Below are 26,739 nucleotides of genomic sequence, written 5' to 3' on the forward strand. Positions count from 1 at the left end.
CCTAGGCCACGATCTTCCCTCACGACCCAAGAATCCACTGAGCAGAGATGATGGCCATTTTCAAGTCCTTTACAAGCGAGTAGATACCAGCCACATGCGATACAATGGGTAAATATTGCCATGTACAGAGCGAACTTAAGCTGCCTATGAGATATTCAAAAGATACAAATATTGTCAGCACATCGTAAAGAGAGTTTTAGGGAATGCAATGTCTCCGTGTTCTTGCAAGTTCGCCCTCAAAATATATATATATAAAAAACGAAAGATTTCACAACAGAGTCAAATTACTCACCACGCTATTTCTCGTTTCGTTTGTTTTTATTCTTTTTTTTTTTTTTTTTTTTTTTTGTTGTTGTTTTCCATCGGGGTTTCATAATATTCATTATTATATGGCTAGCTCCATGAGCGGGCAAGATGAATTGAATCAAATCCTGCGCTGTGATTGGCTACCCGAGCGGGCAAGATGAAGCTATCTTGCCCGCTCGGGACTACCCGCCGTGTGCCGCAAGAAAAATTTTCCCTAAAGCAATATAATAAATTCTTTATTGACCAAGCTTGTTCTGCCAAGATGGCTGGATATTAGCCTCGTTCTTTTTTTTTTTTTTTGCGAGCTTATGGACCTCGACTCCGTCTCGGTCCATAAACACACAAAAAAAGAACTTGGCCAATATCCTACCATCTTGACCTCACAATTGGTCAATAACCGATACGTTTTGTTTGAGTTGCAACTTCAAGAAGGCTAGTGAAATCGACTCAAAACTCAACAATCCTATTTCTACCTACCCCAACAGGTTTGTATTTTTTCCCATTGAATCTGCCTTGAAACGAAAGAACTGTTGCTGAAAAAGACATAAGGAAATAAGCCAAATAGAAATAAGCCAAATGGCTCGCTAACTCACTGGAAGAGATTAAAATTACAACAGTATCGTTGTAATTTTTGCGGGAGGTTATATAATATAGGGAAAGTTTGCGTCAGGCCAAGTGGACCATACAGTCGGAGCTTATCCTGATTGCCGTAGCATCACGTGACTAGGAGTACTTTTACTCCCCCCTGGATGGGATGCAGAATTATCCCGCAGGGTTACCCCTGGAACTAAATTTGCAAGTATCCATTTTTATTATATGGCTAGCTCCGTGAGCGGGCAAGATGAATCAGATCCTGCGCTGTGATTGGCTACCCGAGCGGGCAAGATGGGGCTATCTTGCCCGCTCGGGACTACCCGCCGTGTCCCGCAAGAAAAATTTCCGCGAAAGCCATATAATAAATCCTTTATTGACCAAGCTTGTTCGGTCAAGATGGCTGGATATTGGCCTCGTTCTTTTTTTGCGAGTTTATGGACCTCGACTCCGTCTCGGTCCATAAACACGCAAAAAAAAAAAAAAACTTGGCCAATATCCAGCCATCTTGACCTCACACTTGGTCAATAACCCATATATACACCTGGGTGGAGAACGGCCCTGGGAGGGTGAAGCGTCATGCAAAGGAACACAACACAATTACCTAGGCCAGGGCTCGAACCCGGGCAGCTCGATCAAGAGCCCATCTCGATAATCATTACGCCATCCCACCTCCAAAGGTTATGTGTAGTCCAAGCAAACCAACTGAATTTTCGGCTTAAATTCCTGTTGTCGACTATCTACCTTACTACTCTGATGATTGCAAAATAGGAAGTATCCGCGCTTTACCTGCGCTAAAGTTACTTTCTTCACTTTGACGGTTATTAAACTTACCATTTTGTACATATGAAAACATCTGTTAAGGCGAGCCAGCGACAGAATGCGAAGTACGCCTGCAACACGAAAGAAATATATTGATTATTAAGAATGATAAAACATTGTCGTCATTGTTGTATAAGTTATACTATCATTGAAGAAAGATTTCTGAAGGAAAAAATTTTGAGCTTACCGAGGCTGTCAGGCCAGATGGCTAATACAATGATGTCTGTAGGAAACGAGCAGAAGAGGTCTAAAGGAAAATTCGTCCTACAAAGAAAAGACATTGTTGTATCAAATGTTCATTTTTGTGTGACCATCAATGAAAATTATTAAGCAGTACCTTTAATTTCATCGGCGCTGTTTGTTTAGTTTCTTTTTAATATTTTGCCATATTTTGCCACAATAGTTTGGTACATTTTTATCCATGAGGTGACGAATAAACATACAGAAAGAAAAGGGTTTGCCAAACTTGGAAAATGTCGATTTATTCAGCCTCAAAGGATTTCCGCTAGTTGCAAAGGCCAATTTACACTCCATTTAATTAAAAAAATATATTGACAGAGCATTAAGTGTTCTGTCGATATTTTTTTCAAATTTAATTGGAGTTTTTTTACTCATTGCATGGAATACTACGGAACCGTAACGCCCCAGAACTAAAACAAACAAACAAACAAAGAAGTGTACAAAAATACCAACAAACAAATATCAAGTGCATAATTACCTCAGATAATTCCGTGCCGTGAAGAGTGGATGTGTGACGAGGACATTGTTTTTGTTGTAAAAGGCGAGATGAAACTTGATGTACCTGAAATAAGACAAGACGACCGAATAAGTAGTAAATACTTAAAAACATGCTGGTGATGAAAGGCGCCCTCAGATTGGATGGCTATCAGGTATAATGCATGATAGTGAATTTTTAATCGGATTTGCACTGTGTTTTTCTCTTGTTCTCGATCATTTCCGATTTTACAACAACTACAGAAATTCTCGCGCGCTCGTTGGCTAATCGTCATTGTCAATAAGCGGACAGACACATTAATTTACAATTTGCGCGATAATTCTTGCAAAAGGCAAATTAACTATAGATCTGTCCTGTTATCGACAATGGGTTGATCATAACATTGACAAAGCAGCTACTTTGCAATGTTATGAAGAAATTAATGATCAATAACACGGCAGACCCATGAAAAATTGACGCCAATTTGTTAACTGAATGATATATCCATGTAGAATCCCTTCTCTAAACCAAGAACATCAAAGAAAATTAATAAATACAACATCTAGAAACAAAGATTGAAGTTGTTTTACTGTAGATGCGAGATGATCTTAGGCCCGGTTCAGACGTCGTGTTTCTGCCGTAGCGAACCCAATTGTAATTAGGTTCCACTGAAGTATGGCGGAAACAAGATTCCGATTTAGAAGTCGTTCCAGAGTCGTGCCAGATTCAGGATTTACTGAAGCCACGTAGCAATTCTCCTCGTAATTTCTTCCTGGAACGCATTGGTATAATTTATGAATTTTGTTTGGCGCGGTAGGAGCTCGGCTTTTGAATCGCTGCCGTGCCAGAGTCGTGTAGCGCGGCAGGGCTTTTCTAACTTAATTGCTTGCCGAACTTAATTCAAAAGTTTGATCCAGAAGCCATGTTTCTCCCGTGCTTTGTTGAACTTAATTCCTGAATTTCTTAACTGAGCTTTACATAAAGTTATTTTCGTACAGGGCCATCCTCTTTTTTTTTCTCCGTTTAGCGTTGTCCGACCGACCCAAATTTTTGACATTTTCAAAAAAAAGTAACGACGTAGTTAAACCATTTTTCACTTTAAATTCTTTTAATCTGAAAAATGAGCATAGTAACTGCACAGAGAAAAACAGTTGTCTTAATAAGTCCGACGTTGTCTTAATTTTAGAATAACATCAACCAACTTTTCCGCCATATTGATTTTGGGTTCATGTCTTATTGTTTTCAGGCTCCACAGCAATGATGCTGGGGTACCAGCCTTCCTATTCAGAGAATTCTTGCCACTGTTTTTGTTTTTGGTTTTTTTGTTTTGTTTTTTTCAATCGGACCGACCGACCCGATATCAGGTAACGCATTCGACACTAAACGAAAAAAAAAAGGGATGGCCTAACGCGCGCACGCTAATTCGAATTAAACCTTTCTTTAGGGCTCTGAAAACACGGATTACAAAGCCAAAAAAGATCTGTTAAAAAAGATAAAACGTTGATTAAAGCTGATTCTGCCTCAGCGATGTAAAGAACTGAAATCTGAGCATGTTCAACACTTACATGTCCACCAAGTAGAGGAAGTCAAAACCATAATTTACGATCCATAGACTGGTAGTGGTGTGAAAAAACGCTGCCTGCAGGGTGAGTGTGAAGGGAAATATCGCGGTTATAACAAGCGAGACACCATGCCATACCATGAAGAACGAACTATCAGGCAAGACTGTGCGCCTGTAAATAAAAAGATAATTACCAATCACTTTTCCACTTTTACTACAACCTTGTGAGGTTCAAAAACAAAAAGATTACACATTTCTAATAACACCTAACATTACCAACAACAAAGCTTGTACGTCCTGTTATGATAATGAAATGAATTAAAAATAAGACTGAGTACAATAAAGTAAATTTACAATATGCATTTTATATACGGCTGCCACCTAGCCTGAAAGTTAAGTTCTGTGTTGTTTTCCATAGCTATATATTTCTCAGTTATAAATTTCACTTTGACGATTTCCTTGAAAGCACTTAGATTCGGAGTTATACCACATTTCCTACTTATCCAAATATGTAGTTTAATAGGTGTAATAATATACGTAAAAAAATCACTCGATTCTCATTGGCTGAGAGCAGTGCAGTTCAAGTGTAACATAAGTGTAAATTACCCATCGTTATTCTGGATCATGACTGGCTGAAAGACAATAGGAAGTTTTCTAAGCCAATAATATCACGTAAAATGATGACGAAAAACAGCGGCCATTGACGTCATTTGTACAAATAGCGGCGGAATCCAGACGAATGCACAAATAGGGAAACAATTTTTCCCGGCCAGAAAACGTTTAGTGGAACAATGTTATGTTATTTGTCACAAATGATGGTCACTCAAAAAGAAAAACTTCCCCAAGCGCCACACCGTTTTGGCCGCAGCGTGATCAGAGTTATGCGGTCACGACTGGAACCCTAGCCGCTGACCGCCCGAAGGACATTGCAGACTCGTTTTCCCACGCTCTTGCGACTTGACGTGACAAATGACGTCAATGGCCGCTGTCACGCGACGACATTTTCCAGATTCAACTCTCGTTAGCAGATGGTAATTTCGAGTTATTTTCTTTTTCTGCGTATTTTTCATCTTCCTTTCTCTTTCAATTCTACATCCTTCTACTCAGGATGGTCTTTGAATGCCTAGCAAGGTTGAAAGTGGCGTTTAACACGCTATCCACGGCCGTATTGGCAAAAGAAAAGTGTTTCGCCGAAGTAGCAGGATAACGGTAAACACGGTAACTTTGAACGCTTTGTACAAGGTCAATATACTTTGGCCGAAAAATGTTTTTCCAGAAACGTGATGTGTATCCCTCCAATGTCTAATTCATCACTGTGATTGTTTTCAACAGCGTTGGACTTTTGAGAAATAATTATTTTAAAATCAGCTCCAACGCTCCATCTAATTTAGTATGCAACATTTGAAAATTTATTTTTTAATCGCTTCGGCAGTTTTTTGATGTTTATCGAATGATATTGCATTAAAAGGCCTTTTTCTTCAACACTGTGTAGTTTTCTCATTATTTTGCGTTGCGATAGTAATTTCTGAACAGTCTTTTGCGGGGGCTTATTTTCGGCCTGATTTTGCTGCTATCAGACGGAAAAAGTTTGCGGCTCGATATTTTTGGTTTAAAGTTAAACTGAAACAAAAGAAATTCATTTTTAAATAGTATTCGGTAACCTCTACTTGGGAGACAAAAATCGGCCGATTTTATTTTTTAGCCGGAAATCATCGGTCGTTTCTTAGGCGCAGGGCCTCTTAATAACCCAAAAGTCGATATTAATTCTTCTTATTTGTATTAATCTCTAGTTATAAGAGCTACAAACGAGAATTTCAATGTTTCCTGGGCAATTATGATCGGTTTACAGCAGTATCAAGAATTGCGTTCTTGATTGATGCAAGGTAAAAATGTGCGTAATTAACATTTCTATGAAATCGTCTACTCATCGAAAATTGCATTCAACCTATCCTGTTGGAAAAACTTCTTGTACTGTTGCGCACATTCACATGGCAAGCACACGAGACCCTTCCCCGCCCCCCCCCCCCCCCCGACGGCCCTTACTTCTCCCACGGATGGGTCATTTATTGAGTACTTATAACTTACTGCGCCAATGCTATACCTGCTTTTCAACCTGTGAGTTCCTACCTCATTAGTAGCCAGGACAGCACACGTAGTACAGGATGGAGATCACTGTATGGTTTGTTTATTTCTTCTTTTGTATCATTCAGACCTGCCTGCGTAGAGCTGAATGTGAAAGATGAAAATTAAGGAGAACGTTTGTGTTTTAACCTTCTATTCGTTTAGTGAGCACGTTGGAAGAACAAGGCCAGCGTAGCCATATGCTATTCTAAAAGAAGACATGGAGTTGAAGCAAAACTTGCTTATAAGGCCCTGCTTATACGTCGCACAATCGTCGAATTTAATTCGGACGAATCAAGGACCTACTATTAATTAAATTCGACGATTGCGCGACGTATAAATCGAATTACATCCGTCCGATGAATTAAATTCGTCTAAGATGTTATATCCGTCTTGCTAGGACGGATACAATTGCGATAGTGCGTCTTCAATTTAGACGTCGCGCAACAGACGCATCGAATTAAATGCATACACTATTATATATAATGAGCACGTGGTAAGCCCGTGGTTCGTTCACGTCGCATGCGCAAACAGTGCCTTCGCACTCACTATTCCCCGCGCCTTTCCCACTTCGTATGTTTTCTGCGCGCGCGTTATGTCTTCGTGGGGAAAAAAATTGCCTTCCGCCTGCACAATTTGTAAAAGGAATACAAAGTATTCGTGCATAACTTGTGGAAAAAGTGTTTGTGTCAGAGTTGAATGTTCTATTGCTGAGGAGAACGAAGATACATTGGGGTGGGAAGCAAACAAACGCGTAGGTTATTACCTACCGAGTGCTGTAGCTGCTGTAGGTGCTGGGCAAAACGAATTCTTCAGCGAAAATCGTCACCCTTCCGATGACATTGACCCAGCTGCTCTGGAAAATGAATCTTTGGACGAAAAGCGTCCCGATAACATCGAACCAGCTTGTGTGCTGGCTTGTGAAACCGATTCAGGCGAGGATGAAAGGACAAATCAATAAAGACACTCGAACAAGAAAACTTTTTTTCAATACAACCAGTGTCATGCAACATTCGACGTCGCAACTCTCTCCTCCGCTGTCTATCTCTAAACATTTTCTCTAAAAATAAAGCTTTGGTAAACCTCAGTCGCCATTTCGTTTTGGTTTTCCCGCACTGGTACCCTGATTTAATCTGCGCGTTTCATGTGTTTTTTTAAATTCGTCACAGGTCAGATAAATGCGGAAGGCTCCGACAAAATATTAAATTCGTCTTATTAATTTTGACGTCTAAATCCCCTGTCCACAAATCATCGACTGATCGACGATTTTTTTTGTACTTTTTCGCTTCCAAATTAGGGGCTCGATTTCAGAAGCTCTCCTTCGTTAGTTGCATCCTAAGAATTGTTACTTAACAGTAACTATTGAATTCGAACAATATACTCAGAAGATACTCTAGATGGCGTTTATGAATCTGGCCCCAGGGTTTTAATAAGGGTTTTAGGAACGGTACGTGAGACGATTTTTTTCCTAGATCGTCACGGTAGATTTGGTAACTACACAACCGAGAATGATCTTACACTGATGGCAACTTAAGCTGGCTTACGTGTGATTAGAGAGCAATCTGTACATGTACCTCATCTCTGGAGAGACTCCATTCTTTGTTTTCTTGGATGTCTGGGTTTTGGTTTTGGATGCTCTTGAAGAAGCTGATCCTTGGGCGCGTTTCATGGAAAGTCTTCTTACAGCAGCCTTTGTTGACTCAAGAGCTGCTTTTCTAACGTCTTTAAGCTGTTCATTATTAACTTCCGCCATATAAATTTGCCTGGAAAGCCAAGATAACGAGCTCATGAAGGTGGAAAGTCGGTTAATGCTGATACCTTTGAAAGACTGCCTGATAAAACTTGATAAAACGTTTTTCGGGCGGTTGGGCTAGTGAGGTGTTGTGTCATGTCTGGTTGTGATCACAGTTACAAATGATATTATAAAAACAGCAATCCTTAAATTTCCCGCCTAAGTTTAAAACAAAAGAATTCCCGCTACCATTTTTACTGATATTAGAAAAATGTCTAAGACAATAAGATGAGACCATGACTAACAATAACATATTTTGTTATCCGTTGTATATATGACTTGAACTCTGCTAATAAACGCGACAAGCTGTTATAACTCTTCTTACTTTTGCGCCGTACTTCTCAAACTCATCAATAATACATCTAGCTAAAACAAAGAAAATTACAACCGGGAAGGAGGTTTGGATACCCGGTCTTAATTAACATTGATTTTGAACATTTCACTTTACTCCTTAGTTTTTGTTTTGATTGAGAAGATATATCAAACAATCGAGACAGTGTTTTATAGATTACCCAAACACCTCGAATTTCGTCAAAAATACTCCGCTACCCATTGTAGTTTACTCTCTCTTCTCGGTATTTGGATATCCCGATGAAATACTGTCTCTCGCGTTTGATATATTACTTATAATCCTCTTTGCTTAATTAAACACCATGATTAAACTGTAGTTGGACGCCCTTAAAAAATTCACTATACCAATTATAGCAAATGGCAAACGCCAGATAAACAAACCTCGCTACAGTCGGGAAATTCGCCAGCACCTCGTCCAGAGCAGGCTTGGTCAACATAAGAATTTCGCAGTATGTTCTTGCTTTGACTGTAGCCAAGCGGTTTTCACCGAAGATAAGTCCCATCTAGATATGTAAACAAAACAAAAATCAGCGCGGATTTTGGTAAAATGTATCTTAGAAACCTTTTTCCCTAGTGACTATCATTTAAGACCTGACTACCGCTATTCCGACTAAAAACATAGAGGAAAATTGAAGTTTAATTGTTAGCCTCTAATATGAGCTCTTGAGTTCCAAGACCAAACATATATGCAAACGTAGAGAATTTAATAAGGAAAACAGGGCAGCTGAGGGCAACTTAACTCAAATTCAATTACACAGATGATCAAAATTAACTAAAATAAAGTAAAATAAAACAAAGAATTAAATATGTTTACCAGTTCAGGGGGCCGTTTCTCGAACCTCCCGAAAAGTTCTCGCACCTGGAAAGCCGTAGCTAAATCTCAAACCTTATGATTACAAAGCTGCTTTATTCACACATTCTTGATATAAACAGAGGTTCCATTCCGTGAAAGACGTTTAAGGCGTATACACCTCTCTGTCTTTAAATACCGATTAACTAAAAATGCCTTTTCGGACCCGAAAAGGTTCCGGGTCTTTCTAGAAACAGGCCCTAGGATCGTTGCCAATCTTGATAATCATGTTACGTCACAACATGGCGGCCATTGCAGAAATCGGAGGATTTCGTATACACTTCGCTTTATTTGTTTTTTGTTCGGAACTAGTCGGGTTACCTACCCACAATTCTACTCGATATGGACAAAAAAGGAACGTTCTTCGCCTGTTTCAAAGATGGCAGTGGCAGAGCTGGTTGAACGGTTGGAAATGTTAACTGTAAAGTGGGACAGGGCATGAAATTGGGTCCCAAAGTCAGGTACGTTTTCCACTTTGTCGTTAGATTAAATGCACTTGTAGATTTTTCTAGCGTTTGCAAAAAAAATATGTCACAATGTATATAATTCGTTCCTAAAGCATAAAAGCCTAGACACGTAATTTCTCAATTGGCTTAAACCACTGGATCTTGTGGCTTGAAGGCTCAGTTTGTTCCTTTGGAGATTGCTTTCAAGCGTCTCGAACAAAATCGGTTTTATTCGGTTGGAAAAAGGCGAGATATTTTGGAAGGAAACCTCAAGCTCAAGTGACTTCAGAAGACTTGAACAATAGCGCAATTAAAGCGACCATGAGCGAAGGACTTGTCAACATAGATGCCTTGTGCTTGCAACGTGTAAATGAACGCGAAGTATAATCACTGCATTGAATTCTTGGATTCGGTTTCTTCGCAATGTAGATAGCTTTAGCTTATGTACCTTCGAAAACAGATCATATCGAGAGCTTTAAAAAGGGATCTTGAACGAGCTGTTTCGTTCACGGGACGCCAGAAATAAAAAAAAAAAAGTTCGTTAAACGGCGGCCATTGTTTTTTGCGCGACCACCTTCCGACGCATTGGAATTATTTTTCAACGCTTGGTCAATGTCCAAGTCACACTACGGATGAAATAGCTAAAAGAAAGAGGGTGAAGAGGAAAAATAATAGGAATAAACTTAGTTAAAATTCTACGATATTTAAATTTATCATATGACCCGTACGGCCCTGCGCGGAATTTCCTTGGAAAACCATAAGAAAAAAGGTCCCGTATGAAGGCCGTACGCGTCGAAGTGATAGGGCCGGAAAAACACGTACGGCCCTACTAGAAATGCGTACGGCCCTACTACAAACTCGAAGCGAGTTAATGACAAAACAATTTTGTCGCTGCAAAATTTTGTTCTCTGTAAAATAAGTGATGAAAGGGAACATTCTGAGAGCGAAGTTAACTATCCAGACGAACTGTCCGATGCAGAACTACTCCGAAAACACAGAAAGAAAGTCAACAGTCCTCACATCTGAAGAAGTTCACAACTTTCTCAGAAGCCAACAGCAAGCAAACAGGCGGTCAAGAAAACAACTTCTCAGGATGAATTGTCGGATAATTAACCTTCGGAGTAAGCAAACAGTCTTGAGGGGAAACTTCTTTCAGTGGAAAGCATCAAAGAATTCATCGTTGGTCAAAAGCAAAAAAAACCGGTAAGTCACGAAGAAAACACAGTACGATATAAATTTTGTCTTCGAGTTTCCAAAGTTAGGAAAAGAGAAATCACAAACATACCTTGTGTATAGTAGGATAAATTGCTCTGCAGCTTCTACATCAGTGTTGTTTGAAGAGACAAAACTGAGTACGAACACAAGTTCGTTACCGTACAGTTCATCCAGATAATAAAACCCGCTTATGTTTATAGTATAATTTCCACTATACAACAAAGCCAGCAAAGTCAGCACTCAGACCAGACACTGTTTGCGGGAGCCAAAATCGGTGTCATTAATATTCAGTTGCTGGTTCTCCCTTGTTCAAGAGAATCCAAGAGGTCGACAAATAGCTTGAAACGACGCCGACATTTACTTGAGTCTTCAGATGAAGAAGATTTGTGAACAATTTCAGTGAAGCGTGGAGCGAACTTTTGTCACTCGCTAAGTTTTTGATGGTTTTGACGTATTTTTGACAGCTTTATGTCAACTTTCTGTTGTGTTTTTAGCATGAATTTACATTGAAAACAAATATGAGAAAATGAGTCGTATTTTTCGATGAATTGCGAGTTTCTTGTTCGACGCGGAGAAATAAATGACAAGTTTTTATTGCAGAATCTTTTCTGTGGTTGTTCCGCGCGCGGCCGTCTGGTATTATGTAATCGCGTCCTATTTAGGTTGAAACAGAATTTTCAAAATTTTCAACAGTTAAGAGCCAGTTCCTGTAAATACCGAAAATGAGATGACAGTCGCGAAATTTTCGATTTCTTCATATCTTGCCCAAATAACCTCTGTAGTGAGTTGTTTTCGAAAATGCCATTCAAAGGTCCTGAAGCGCTTTAGTTTTTTCGAAATCGAGGAAAGTTTGAAAATCGCCATTTTAGCTGCCTGACACCGCCGAAAATGGCCGAAAATTGTGCATTTTCTTTTCGCTCGTACAGATCAACGCGATGATATCTACCAATATACTTTGGGTAGCTCATAGTGCATGTCTTGCTGTTTCTAAAGCATTAATTTGATTAGTAAAAGCTCCAAGTTTAATAATATTTTAGGCCGATAAAAGTACCTTCATCGAAGCTCGTGAGCGAAATGGCTAATTTTAGCTAATTTCAATACATTCAAAAGCCCACTGGTACATTGAATTTGAAGTCGAAACTAAAATTTTCTGAAAGCCCATACTCTATATTATGTTGTGTGAAAGTCTCTTCCGCGGCCCAAAAAACTAACCCGTTGAGAGACATAAACGTGTGGTACATTTTTGTAAATTCGTCATTCGCGAAACCAACATGGAACTTGGCCAACTACTTTCGTCAAGAACAAAAATAAGCGAATGGAAACCTTTTTCTTCAATAAGGATACTTGTAATCTGTTTTTTTTTTTCCTTTTAGATTGACCACATGATTAACTTTTGCAAACATTTGCAGTTAAATCAAAATAGACGCTGCTTTTGGTACATTTTAATGTTATGCATATATATTTCGATCACCGGCATGTGCATATCGCCCGAACCTGATTTTCCTTCCGCCTTCTGTATGTTTCATTTTGAAGGTTACAACTGTAGCACACATTATTCGTCCAATATCGGCAGTTTTAACTTTTGTGGAACACCCATGGCCACAACCAAACTTGACTTCAAGTAAAAAAAAACATTTTGAAACGTGAAGTTTGAGTAAACAATCGATTACAGTTGCATCCATCATGTTTGGCGTAAATATTCGAACACAACCATTTCATGTAAACAGGTACACTCTACTTTAAAAACAACCGTCTCATCGTAGCATTTCTTGAAATCGTGGTCTGAGACCAGGTAATGCCGATAACAAAGCTCGAGCAGCTGACGAAACTTCATGATCAACTGTCGAAACGTTGTACTTGTGGAATAAGCAAGATGATTCAAGCTTTGTATTTCTTACCCGTGTGCTTGCAATTCTTATGGATACAATTGCACCTGTCTGTTACCACCAGATTTATAAATGAATCGTTCGTTTCTTTAGCTAATATAGTACATACCTCTGAATAAAACACATACTATGACATCACTTTTGTTGGGGTGTTCCAACAGTCGTCCGCGGCCACTTACAAAACGTAAGCAGCAAGACTGATAAAACTACAGAGGCTTCTTCGTCAATCGCACTACGCTGTCCAGATTTCTTTCTTACAAAGTTTCCAGACTTCGGTTTTTTTTTTTTAAATTCCAAGACTTCGCCGTTCTGTTGGCCAATCCGAATAATTGTCATGGTGTTAGCTGAGTAAGTTCTTGACTTCGTTTGGTGGTCCCAGTTCAGACCATATGGCAAATGTGGATTGCGTGACAAACGGCCACTTGCAAAGTGTCCAAACTGGGTGAAGATGGCGGCGAGTGAAACTGTTTGCTCGTGCAAGTAACGTGGTTCGCACTGTCAGCCTAAATAAACATTTTTGGACGAAATTGAAGGATGTAGGGGGAAGGGGGTGTTGTTTAATTCTGCAAGAGGACAGAACTCGACGAACTGACGGAGCCGTGCGCGGGTCCTGCTATCATGGCATGTCTACGTAGATTAATGGAAAGTATTACCGCGTTCACAAAAGTTGTGCAAACACCTTTCCTCTTTACCTTTAAAATACATGTTTGTCGTTCGTACTCTTTGAATAGAAATGCACCGGTGATAGGGCTGGAATAAGAAAAGGACAAAGGAGGCCTAGAGGGCATCTGATCTGAGATACGCGGTGTGAGTTTACATACGTATTCACTCCTGTTGCCCTCTGCTAAACTATATAGACAATAATATGGGCGCTTTCCAAAAATCGGACACTCAGAAGAGCTAAACTTTTCCTATATTTTACCTTGAGAATTCACAATTATTGACCTAGCGAACTTCCCATCAATAATTAGGCGGTATAAAATAGTTAGGCATTATGTATTGTAGCCTTATTTTGCGCATTTCAGAAGCAAAAATAAGAGCGAATGTATGGACTGTCCGATCCACCGGGACAAAAAAAACTGTGTCTGTTGTAGAGAGAGGAGTTCACTGTGGAGAGGTGACCGTTAGTGGACGTTCCACTGTGTAGTTTATATAGGTTTAAAAAAGAACCGGTGACAGGAGTGAATATGTACGTAAATTCTCAACACGTACGCATTTAAGACTAGTGCCTCCTAGGCCTTCTTTTTCCATTCCAGTCACGTCCCTGGTACATTTCTACACCAAAAACCTGGAGCAATATACCTGTATTTTAAAGTTCAGTAGGAAGGGTGTGTTTTTTTATTAACGGTGATAAAGTCGTAACTTTCTACAACGGCCACTTCGGGGAGAGAGGAAAGTCGCCGTTATGGAGCGGTATCTGTAGGGGTGAAATATGACACCGATATTCTCTTGGGTTTCAACATTTTTATCTTAAAAAAGGCTTAGTGTAACATGTAAATTCGTAACACGATCAAAATATATGATCAATAAGACAGAAACCAAACAGAAATAGAGACCAAAGACCTGCGGCATGGATCAAGTTTCGTGACCATGTCCAATAAAAAATGGGGTTTTATAGACAGCGTTCGTCAGTCGTTGGTTAACTGGCCGTTGTGAAGAGGTTTTTTTGGCAGTTGGGACGTGTTTTAGTGGCTGTTGCTGTTGTCGAGAGGTGGCTGTTCTAGAGAGATTAAAATAAGAGTGACCGTCCGCCGGAGTGAAAAAAAGTGGCCGGTGCAGAGAGGTGGTCCTTTGTGGAGAGATAGTTGTGCAGGATCGACTGTAGTTTCCATTTTTTCAACCAGACATAGAGAAAACACCCTGCCTAAACGAGGCGAGCAAGGCGCAGTTTGAATTCCCTGTCCACGCCCCCCCGGGGCGGGGGAGCTCGTCGTACCTTTTAGGACTTAAAAATGAAGTTTTAGTAGCCCTCAGGGTGTTCAGCCTCAAAAGATCCAAAGCGGGAGCTTTTGCTATGCGTTTTAGGGTATTGAGCCGAAAAAAATATGACGCGGGGAGATAATGTGTTATGTAAGAAATGGTATCTTTTAGAGGAGAAAAAACAGGATCTTGGTACCTCTTAGGGGATCTTAGGGGATCAAAATTTTTCAGGAGCACCTCCGTCCTTCTTATATGGGTGTGTCCCTCCCCTCGAGTTCCACGTCGCCACCTTCACTCACTTTGCAAAACGTCAGATATCGACTTGTTTGGTACAGTGGCCGATTGTCACGCAATCCACATTTGCCTAATTGTCCAAACTGGGACCACCAAACAAAGTCAAGTACTTACTCAACTAAGGCCATAACAGTTATTCGGACTGGCCAACAGAACGGCGAAGTCTTGGAATTTTAAAAGAGAGCGAAGTCTGGAAACTTTGTAAGAAAGAAATCTGGACAGCGTAGTGCGATTGACGAAGAAGCCTTTGTAGTTTTCTGTCTTGCTGCTTACGTTTTGCAGTTGGCGGACGCCTGTTGGAACACTCCGAAGAAAAATGATGTCACAGTATATGTTTTATTCAGAGGTATGTGCCATATTAAGTGATAGGAAACGAACGATTCATGTATAAATCTGGTGGTAAAAGACAGGGGAACTGTATCCATAAGAATTGCAAGCACACGGGTAAGAAATACAAAGCTTGAATCATCTTGCTTATTCCACAAGTACAACGTTTCGACAGTTGATCATGAAGTTTCGTCAACTGCTCGCGCTTTGTTATCGGCATTACCTGATCTCAGACCACGATTTCAAGAAATGCTGCGATTAGACGGTTGTTTTTAAAGTAGAGTGTACCTGTTTACATGAAATGGTTGTGTTCGAATATTTACGCCAAACATGATGGATGCAACTGTAATCGATTGTTTACTCAAACTTCACGTTTCAAAATGTTTTTTTTACTTGAAGTCAAGTTTGGTTGTGGCCATGGGTGTTCCACAAAAGTTAAAACTGCCGATATTGGACGAATAATGCGTGCCACAGTTGCAACCTTCAAAATGAAACATACAGAAGGCGGAAGGAAAATCAGGTTCGGGCGATATGCACATGCCGGTGATCGAAATATATATGCATAACATTAAAATGTACCAAAAGCAGCGTCTATTTTGATTTAACTGCAAATGTTTGCAAAAGTTAATCATGTGGTCAATCTAAAAAGAAAAAAAAAACAGATTACAAGTATCCTTATTGAAGAAAAAGGTTTCCATTCGCTTATTTTTGTTCTTGATGAAAGTAGTTGGCCAAGTTCCATGTTGGTTTCGCGAATGACGAATTTACAAAAATGTACCACACGTTTATGTCTCTCGACAGGTTAGTTTTTTCGGGCCGCGGAAGAGACTTTCACACAACATAATATAGAGTATGGGCTTTCAGAAAATTTTAGTTTCGACTTCAAATTCAATGTACCAGTGGGCTTTTGAATGTATTGAAATTAGCTAAAATTAGCCATTTCGCTCACGAGCTTCGATGAAGGTACTTTTATCGGCCTAAAATATTATTAAACTTGGAGCTTTTACTAATCAAATTAATGCTTTAGAAACAGCAAGACATGCACTATGAGCTACCCAAAGTATATTGGTAGATATCATCGCGTTGATCTGTACGAGCGAAAAGAAAATGCACAATTTTCGGCCATTTTCGGCGGTGTCAGGCAGCTAAAATGGCGATTTTCAAACTTTCCTCGATTTCGAAAAAACTAAAGCGCTTCAGGACCTTTGAATGGCATTTTCGAAAACAACTCACTACAGAGGTTATTTGGACAAAATATGAAGAAATCGAAAATTTCGCGACTGTCATCTCATTCTCGGTATTTACAGGAACTGGCTCTTAAGTGGTCGTATGATAAAATGCTTATTGACTGAGTAAGGTCGGGCCGGGCGGGAAAATATTTGTCTCTCGGTCAGGACGTACGGACCTCGCTGCGCTCGGTTCGTTCGTCCTGACCTCGAGCCAAATATTTTCCCGTCCGGCCCTCCCACTCAGTCAATAAGTACATAAAGTTACTGAGGTAGCAAGGCGCTGCTACACTGAAAGCTTTGTAGACCAGTAAAAGAATTTTATAAGCTATACGGTAACACGAACAGGTAGCCAGTGGAACTTTTTGGATAGGGGCTATACGATCAAATCTCCTAGTACATGTAACAATTCGAGCTGTATTTTGAACGGATTGTAATCTTGAAAGTAGATGCTGGGGAAGACTACATAACAGTGAGTTGCAGTTATCTAATTTCGAAGTAATAAAGGCATGTACAACAATTTTGGCACTCTCTTCATCAATGTGCCTTCTAATTTTGGCGATATTTCTTATGTGATAAGGGATCATGGCATAACTCGACGTTCACGTTGCCAATTTGAAGAGACTCTAAAGTGTGCCGAGGACGATATTTTGAGCTGCTGAAAACAATTTCAGTCTTGTCTTGATTCAATTTGGGTGGCAAGCTCGTAAAATTCGACAACAGTCTTCCAGAAGTTGTTTTCATCACTCATTTAGAATGTTTCGGTTTATTGTTACTTTTGATCCGATTTAGAACAGAAACTGTTAGCACTTTGCTCTGAATTTGATACTGGGTTAGCGGTCAATGTAACGTTGATGACAAGAATGCAGAATATGCAAATTGTGTGTATGGATGTCCCGGAGTCCCAGATATGCTAATCGGGCTAATGTGTGCGTGAGTAGGACACAGCTTGATGAAGCGAAATGTTTTGTTTTGGCGTCTTGTTTGTCGATTTTTGTGTGAATAAATTGAAAGAAACAACAAATATCTTGACATCTGCAGAGCAATACCTTCGGAAGTGGATGAAAACAAAAAAAGATTATACGACAAACGCTAAGCGACCTTCGTGCATTTGAAAGTTATGCAAATATAAGGCGTCACTATACAAACATGGTTATTTTGCTTTTCAATTGAGCCATTGCTTTCTCTGATCAGTGTTTCTGCGGAACGTCACATGATAATTTATTTTATATCATCGACTTCACAGCAAGGATTATTATTAGTCTGTTTACAATAACCATAAAGTCCATGGCCTTATGACGGAACTTTGTTCACCTAGCCATTGTCATGCACGTTGCAGTGTAACTAAATATGAAGTTGACTTCAGACCGTAACAGCTATTTTTCACGTCTTGTAATACACGGATTTCTTTACTTATAACCTTTGCTGGGCCATTCTAACGTATAGCAAACGGTTACATTACCGTTTAACGTATGGGAATTTTTTCTAACTGCTCTCCAGTGGTTAAAAGTAATATATCAAACACAAGAAACAGGGTTTCATCTGGATATCCAAACACCGAGAGGAGAGTTGAAAATACGACGCGCATCAGAGTACTTTTGACGAAATTCGAGGCGTTTGAATAGCCGATGAAACGCTGTCTCGAGTGTTTGATATATCTTCTCAATCGAAACAAAAACTAAGGAGTAAACGGAGAAGTAAAATCGTCAAAATCTACGCTAATTAAGACCAGGTATCTAAACCTCCTTCACGGTTGTGATTTTAACTTGATGAATTATTAATGAGTTTGAAAATTTCCGATCTAACGTTTTGACATTCTAAGCAAACCGGGTAATTAAGGTTAACGTGTTTAACGTCTACGAGGAAACTTTCTAACGGGTAAACTAACGGATGACTAACGGTTTCGCCCGTTTAACGGTAAGCGTTTAAGTATGTTATCCCGTGAACCGTCATTTTCAACCTCGAGCGTAAGTAGAAATCAAAACAATCGCCGGATGTGTAATTTGTTTGAAACGCTTATATTTTAATATTAATCGCATCTATCAAAAAATTCCCGATCGTGATTGGTTCTCCGCGAGCATATTTATCACGTAATCGGCGAGCGATTACGTGGATGTCCAATTAACAGTATACTATTTGAACTATTTGTACTTGGATACCTGTAATTGAATACCCAAGATATTCGTAGTCCATAACGAGATACATATCACCAATGGAATACCAATGGTTGAGTGCCATTCCATTGGTACCAATCGTACCATTGGTACCAATGGACGGGTAGAATGCACCCCTACTCAGCCTAAAGCCATCGCAAGTTTTCTAAGTCCTTATAATGAGGTGCATTTCACCAATGGAATACAAAAGGATTGAGTGCCCTTCCATTGGTATTAATCGTACCATTGGTACCAATGGACGAGTAGAATGCACCCCTACTCAGCCAGAGGCCATTGGAAATATTTTAAGTCCTTGTACTGAGATGAATTTCACCAATGGAATACCAATGGATTTAGTGCCATTCCTTTGGTACCAAACGTACCATTAGTACCAATGGACGAGTAGAATGCACCCCTACTCAGCCTAAAGCCATCGGAAATATTGTAAGTCCTTATAATGAGATTCGTATCACCAATGGAATACCAGTAAAAGAGTGCCATTCCATTGGTAACAATTGTACCATTGGTACAAATGGACGAGTAGAATGCACCCCTACTAAGCCTGAAGCCATCGGAAATATTCTAAGTTCTTATAATGACATGCATATTACCAATGGAATACCAATGGATTAAATGCCATTTCATTGGTACCAATCATACCATTGGTACCAATGGACGAGAAGAATGCACCCCTACTCAGCCTAAAGCCCTCGGAAATATTGTGAGTCCGTATAATGACATGCATGCATTTCACTTACGGAATACCAATGGTAGGCCTTGGCGGATTGTGTTCCTAGAAGTGGCATATTATGCTACTGGCAGTACTCGAAATTTTGCCAAATTATGCCAAAATTATGCCAGAAAACCCAAATTATGCTCCTGATTTCCGAAATTATGCTCACAAAATGACATATATTCCGGCTGTAGATATAGGCGCGCAATAACGACACCAAATTATGATGTTTTTCAAATAAACTGTTGTTGAAAATGTATTTGTGTTTTATGGCAGTTTGTCTCGACCCTCAGCTGTCCAAATTAGCTGCTCGCATCTCGGAACCGTTTGTAAAATGTCTTCAACGACTTAACGATCACACTTGTATATACTGACTGAACCAAAAGAATATAGCACTCTCTTGATTTAAACTAACTCAAACTACAGCAGCTTATAGCGAACTATAACGTTGAAAGTATCAAACCACGAAGTAAATCAACTTGTCTTGACAGTTCTGAGTTCTTTCAACACCAATAATTGCTTGAATAAAAATGGATAAGAATAGTATACACAAGTCAACATCAGCGCTTGTTGTACTGCAACATTATGCTGGCCTGGAGATAGTCTGCAAGAGCGCTGTCCTGCTGATCGCTAAATTCGCCAGAATTCGCCGAAAGAGGCCTAGTAACTAAGCATGTCAGAACAAAGTCAATGCTACTATTAGCGTAGCTAAAACACGCATTGCAAGAACATACCACCTAAATTTAATTTATTTATATAGAAAATACACCATATTTACTAAATTTTATGAATTTATGCTCCAAAAAGTGCTAAAATTTGCTAATTATGTCGTGGCAGTGCTTGTTTCAAAATTGTGCTTTTTTGCTCCAATTATGCCAAAAATTATGTTTGCACAATCCGCCAAGGCCTACCAATGGAGTGAGTGCCATGCCGTTAGTACCAATCACATCATTGGTACCAATGGACGAGTAGAATGCACCCCTACTCAGCCCGAAGCCATCGGAAATATTCGCAGTCCTTATAATGAGATGCATAAATCTAAAACCTCCTGGCTAAACTCGAGAGGCAAAAGACCTAATTTAGCTAAATGTTCTGGATAAGTTCAATCACATTTCAAGATAAATTTGTTGGAACGTCGTTGAACACGCTCAAGGGCCTTGTTCTTTTGTTTAGTGTAGGGAGACCAGACTTGACATGCGTACTCCGACTGCGGTAGTACCAACAATTTATATAGAATCAACAAAGTTTTTTGGTCACGATCAGTGGAGCACGTTCTGTAGATAATATCCAACATCTTATTTGCTTTACTTATAATTATAATGAAGTTACAGTTGTATGAAGGTAACAAGGCGATGAAACCTTTTCTCACCTCGCCAAAGTAAGCCCCAGGGCCCAAGGTGGCGACCACAGTGGTGTCATCATCTCCAATGACCTCAACCAGACCCCTCCTGATACAGTACATCTCCCGACCCATGTCTCCGGCGTAAATGATATAGTCACCTGAAATCAAGACGGTTCGAAATCAGTGTTTGGAAAACAGGCGTATAAAACACTAATCTGTGATAAAGCGATATACTGACCTGGGGAGAAAAGATACGAAGCGGTTTTCAGGGACAACTGACGAAGAAAATCGGCATCTCTTTCCATAAAGATAGGCACCTAAACAAAGATAAGGTAAATACTTGTATTAGGCCATTTTCGTATTCTTAGCATTGGACTGGAACTAGCTTGCAACTGAGGCTAATGATTGGGAGTCTTTTCAAATGCAAATGAAATTTTTCTCTTTTTAATGATATTTCCCGCATGAGCCTCCATTGCAAGCTAGTTCTAGTACAATACCGAGAATACGAAAATGGATGATTTTTCCACCAACCACGAAATGAAATGTGAAGGTTTAATAATAAAGGGTTTTTTTCCTTTTTAGTCAACTCGCGGCTACGTGACTATTTACCGTCATAGAAAACTCGGGCTCGTAGTCTAATTGTTAAATGAAATAAGAAATGAGCTTCTCAGACTCAATAATAATTCATGAAGTTTAAACAAAGGAAGTCATGTTCATGTCGGTGTTGGATATCTAATCTTAATTAGCATGGACCTTTTCAATTTTATTTCTCCGTTTTCTTCTTAGTTTTATTTTCTAATGAAAAGCTATATCAAGCCCTCAAGACAGTGTTTGACCACATTTCCAAACACCTCGAAGTTCGTCAAAAATACTCCGCCGCGCGTCGTATCTTCAACTCTCTTCTCGGTGTTTAGAAATGTGGTCAAACACCGTCTTTGGTGTTTGACATTTTATATCATGATTACCTTTGCCAAGAGGTCTTTTGTTTCTTCATACGAGAAGTCTTGTTGAAGTGACAACGGCATATCCTCGATCATAGTCTTCCCTCCAGGGATGGCTTCTCCTCTAAAAGCACCGTAATGTGTTGCATCAGGAATAACCATATGAAGTACCTATGAATTAACTAATTATAATATAAGCCTATAGAGCGGTTTTCAATTGAGTGTCGAACGTAATCGTAATTTTTGGTTTTGGTTTTCCTACGGTTTGAGATTGGCTGAGTAGTCCATTTGGTAAGTAACTGGTTGGGTTTTGACTTTACGACACTCGAAAAACGCTCTAACAATATGACCAAATAAGCAATTAACGTCCTCAAAGCCGACAAGACAGACGTATCAATCTGTTCAAGGCTCCAGATTTATCCCATCTAATACCTGTGAACTCTCCACAAAATCGCCAGATAGTTCTCTGTACGAGCGATTAACGCCCGGCTCAGGTTTTGCTGTGCCATGAATTCTTGAACGGCTTTCATTTTCGCGACAAATTCCACCCTAAAACAAGAAGATACCAGTCAAGAAAGATGGAGTAACTGAATTAATCCAGGAAGGTCAAGAAATTGTCAATCCTTGTCGCGTATTCTGCTCACGTGGACAACCCAAACCACTTACACATATTTTTGTCCTCCACGAAAACATACAAACAGTGTGCGCGTGATAACATCATCCGCGGGCAACGCGGGAGAACCGGGTACCACCTCTAAAATTAACTTGAGAGGCCAGCGTGACTATATATGGCAGCCGATATGGCGGACTAACTCTCCCACCCTTTTCTTTCACTTGTTACCAGACAATCCAAACCAACCCAAAGGTCATTAAACCCTTCGTCTAGGCAGTCTATGGAACTTGAGGGCCCATTATGAGCAATAAAATGTTTTGAACAGCAATTTTCCAAAGATCGCTTCTTTTCCTTTTTTTCCTTAATAGCGCATTCCGTATACTTTACGACGAACCAGATCTTAACCTGACGACAACAAATTTATGTGCCATTTGCTCTGTAGTGCGATGCGTACAGAGATATAATTTTTTGCATACTTAGGTGCCGCTGAGTTGGCAAGAGTAGCAGTAATACTACTAAGGCAGTATCCATACAACAAAAGACCAATGAGCATGACCGCTATGGCAATCAGCTGGCTCTCTGTATTGTGGGCATGGATGTCGCCATAACCCGTCGAGGACATCGTGGCTGCCGCCCAATAGAGACTGGCGATATAGTCGTCCAGGCCAGCGATGGTCTGGGTTTCTCCAGTGTGTTGGGCCCAGCTTCCTGGGGTACAACTACAAGACAAATCCAGCAAAACAACTAAATCCTTAGTACTTAATTATATTGGCAATCACGAACTTTGCAAATTGTTCTTGGTAAAACAAATTAATGTTTTCCTTCTTCTTATCTAGAAAACTATTAGAACAGTGGTTGTATCTCTTCATGTAATGACCATCGGCTCAGCACTCGCAATTCAAAGAATGCTTGAATAATACAATGGCCCTTTCCCTGTAGGAGACACGCCTGCAAGGGATTGTGGTAGTTGTATTCACCAAGTTCACTCCAGGTCGTCCAGGTCCATGATGGCGGCACACTTGAGAGCGCATGAAAAGTCTCTTTCGAAAGGACGAAGTGGTGGCATTACATGTTACATTCCCGAATGCTTCAATAGGGAACTTAAGGGACTTAAACTTGGGGGCGACGGCGTCGCCGACAAACGAGCGAGCCTGGGAAAGAGGGCGCCGTCGTTCCCGCCAAAATCCAAACTTAAGCAGAGGTATTTTTGCGACGGCAACCCTTTCGAAACCTGCCTCGAAAGCTTGAGAAAACCTCTGTGGAAAATGTCTTTTCGCGAAACAAGAGAGATGCTGTTACTAACATATGATGGTAAAATAATTTCTGATGAAGAATTCGTGGTCTTGTGGTAGAGCTGCCGTTCTAAGAACCCTGATTTTCCGCACAGTTCGTATGCAAGATTTGATCTTCAAAACATTGACGATACCGAATGTTTGGCAGAGTTCAGAGTCCAAAAACAAGACGTCCCTGTGCTGGCAAACGTTCTTCAACTAGCAATGAATATCCATTGTCCACAAAGAACAATATGTGATAGAATTGAAGGTTTATGCATGCTACTGAGAAGGTTTTCTTATCATTGCCGTTATTCAGATATGATCAGCCGATTTGGAACGAGCGGAGCTACAAGCTAGTGGCATTGATTGTGAGTCAGGGACCGATTCCATCGGTCCCTGACTAACCTTTTCTCCTTTATCATAAATTTTGGACTATCAAGCTTGTTCAATCTTTCCTGAATTGACTCCCAGATTTTGCCACGGTCTGGACTGCCTTTCTTGTACTGAAACAATTTGCTAGCAATCATTTGACGCAACAGGAGAATGTCATGGTCATCTGTCCATTCCATTACCAGTTGTTTATTGGTAGCCATCTTCACGCTAGAGGTTAAAAAGTTCAAAAAATGACTGTAAATACTTGACAATCGCTCGTACAAGCGCCAAAGCGATAGAATAATATTTTAAGTATCACTAAGTCCAAAACATTACAGGAGAATTGATGTAAAAACACGAAAATCATAAAAGCGAAACTCGCGTTTTACATGCGACGCCAAAATAAGCAAAACAAAGTCGGTACAGAGTCGCGACGGCTGACCCTGTCGGCGGGAAACGTGGATCGGAAGTAAATCTGACTTCCGGTTGCCGTCGCCCTGTAGAAAACGTCAAGGCAAAGCTAGCCCAAGGTTCACCAGAATATTGATTTCAATTTTGTAACTTTTCGGTGAGGTTTTCTGTAGGTATTGTTTGTTCTTCAGTTTTGAGTTTGAATAATCTCAAACTACACAAAGCATAAGCAGTGAAAAACATTTTGATACAAGAAAAATCAACTCTTCGGTTAACTTTTAATCCTGGGATATGTTAGCGTTAACCGGCTTTTGAACAACTCGGCCCAGGTGCTTAAGTTCCCTATCAATTTAAAGAGAAACGCTGAGGTTGATTATATTTTCTGCATCGAGAGAGAAGTGGATAGAACAAATCGAGATGGAAAACTTTACTCTCGCTTGGCACCGAGTATGTTTGGCACACTTCGAAGGTGAGGAGAAAAGCTACGTGAACAGTGTAGCAACCGTATTTGCTGGATTTGCATTTGAGTTGTTGCTGTAAGTGTGAGTCCCGAAACGAGGAGTTTTCAGAAGGCAAGCCTTCGTCCGCATTGTCCTCCATCTTGGACTGGACTTGATGAATACAACTACAATATTTCCCTGTAGGCAAGCTTCATAGAGGGAAAGGGCCATTTGCTTATACACCATACCAATGCTACAAATGCTTTTAGAAGAGAGCAATCACTACATCAGCTGACAGCTATCAATCATATATGAGAACGTAAGCCCAGGAAAAATTAACAAGTTAAACATGACTAAATGTGTTTGTCTTCGACTGTTTAAAATTCGGTCGCTCATTTACATACATACAGACATACAGACAGACAGACATACGTTTATTTCACGTCCCTTTGGGGCTTTTCATTGAAATATATTACAAGATAAAATGATATGGAGTAAAATAAAACACAATAAAATTAATTCTATCTACAACTAAGAAAGTAAAATTCAGAAAGATCAAACAGAAGCTTTTAAATCAATGACAAACTGAAAGCAAAGGCGAAACAAAGCTGGTCTACTCTGGTTTATTTTCTCGTTATACTTTTCCGCTGGTGAAAATAATAGATGTCCGAAAGGAAAAGAATGGCGAGATGCTGGCTAGGAAACCTGGGAATGTCTAAGCCACACAGTGATGGGGACTTACGTTTCTCCAAAACAGGCGCTCACAAACCACACGCAAGCGCTGACGTGCGTGGTCAAGATAATGTAGATTGTGAACTTTATGGCTCGTACTTTACCAATGCTGTGGTTTAAGTTGTTCTCCAGGTTAGTGAAAAAACGTGGAATCTAGGAAAAGTCACATTGGAATTAGCCTGTGTTGTGTATCACGCCATGGTCTGCAGAGCAGTTTCCTAACCCAACTTGGCAAGGGCACTGCCTCGTTATATCAAGGGTCTGTACAAGTAGGAATGCTGTACTGGCATTTCCGTTATCACTGACTTAACTTTTCGGCATTATTTAGCTATCAGTTTAATACAAAACCGTGCCTTTTCTCTGCTGAAACTTAAAAACTTTGAAAAACCCTATCAGTTGAACCCACACCCTCTTATATTCGGCCGGAAGTCAAGTTGATATTTCTATAGCATAGACCGTAGATGTCTATTGGCCGGAAGCGCCTGTTCGCACCATGGTTCGATTGGTAATATTTTTTTGTTGTTGTTTTATTGTAATAGTTTATTTACACTCGCTACTTTCGACAGATATCGGATCATTTACAAACACAGTTAAAGATGATTTCCAGTCCGTAATGCGCAGTCTCAGCACCCTAATTTTTCAGAATGTTTATAAACATTAGAAATCTTACTCGATGGAATGCGAATCGATGTTGTTCATTACGAACCACATACCTTATATTTGAAGCTTTTCTAATTCTTTTTCCAACAGCTTCACTGATTTCTCCAGCTGCGATGTTGTTTCATCAAGTGATATGAGAAAGAACGAAGCATTAAGCTTCGACCGCTTCGCATCCATAATGGTGGTTGTTTTTGAAATGCGAATTTACTTCACGTAAGTATTTGTGAAAAGTTTACATTTTGTGATGTCTGCCATGAAGCAAACCAGAAAACGCAAACTCTTGAGAGTGCGTAGTACGGACTGGAAATCATCTTTAACCAAAAGGTAAACCTCGTTCCCAGAGCCCACGTGTCTTTTGGCCAGCGTCAAGACACGAAGCTCTGGAATAATCAATTTCCAGACTCCAAGATTTTAGGAGTTCCGGTTTCACGGCGCATGCGTGCCTTGGTTTAAAACATGGCAATCTCGTTCCCGGAGCCCACGTGTCTGTTGGTTGGCGCTGACGATAACACACGTGGGCTCTAGGAACGAGATAGCCAAAAGCTCATGTACACACATTTCTGAACGTTTTGCAGGCATTACCAAGATAGAAATGATTTCCAGACAACAAACGCAATCTGATAAAAAGTATATATTGTATCTGTT

General features: G+C 40.0%; 1 protein-coding gene across 1 annotated transcript in view; it reads right to left on the minus strand.

Annotated features, from left to right (window-relative positions):
• Positions 1 to 26,739, minus strand: part of LOC110051030 (uncharacterized) — a 77,573-nt gene that overhangs the window by 29,965 nt on the left and 20,869 nt on the right. The window contains exons 15-29 of the mRNA XM_089278526.1: positions 25,445 to 25,587; positions 22,682 to 22,924; positions 22,025 to 22,141; positions 21,617 to 21,716; positions 20,890 to 20,968; positions 20,679 to 20,809; positions 8,641 to 8,762; positions 7,691 to 7,879; positions 6,123 to 6,221; positions 4,000 to 4,167; positions 2,438 to 2,521; positions 1,907 to 1,983; positions 1,732 to 1,790; positions 784 to 839; positions 2 to 144 (exon numbers count right to left, since the gene is read on the minus strand). Of these exons, the coding sequence (XP_089134652.1) occupies positions 2 to 144; positions 784 to 839; positions 1,732 to 1,790; positions 1,907 to 1,983; positions 2,438 to 2,521; positions 4,000 to 4,167; positions 6,123 to 6,221; positions 7,691 to 7,879; positions 8,641 to 8,762; positions 20,679 to 20,809; positions 20,890 to 20,968; positions 21,617 to 21,716; positions 22,025 to 22,141; positions 22,682 to 22,924; positions 25,445 to 25,587 (1,810 nt within the window). The remainder of the gene's footprint in view (position 1; positions 145 to 783; positions 840 to 1,731; positions 1,791 to 1,906; positions 1,984 to 2,437; positions 2,522 to 3,999; positions 4,168 to 6,122; positions 6,222 to 7,690; positions 7,880 to 8,640; positions 8,763 to 20,678; positions 20,810 to 20,889; positions 20,969 to 21,616; positions 21,717 to 22,024; positions 22,142 to 22,681; positions 22,925 to 25,444; positions 25,588 to 26,739) is intronic.

The sequence above is a fragment of the Orbicella faveolata genome, unplaced genomic scaffold, assembly GCF_042242905.1.
Source record: "Orbicella faveolata isolate gen_17 unplaced genomic scaffold, um_ofav_v1 contig_46, whole genome shotgun sequence".
NCBI lineage: Eukaryota > Metazoa > Cnidaria > Anthozoa > Scleractinia > Merulinidae > Orbicella > Orbicella faveolata.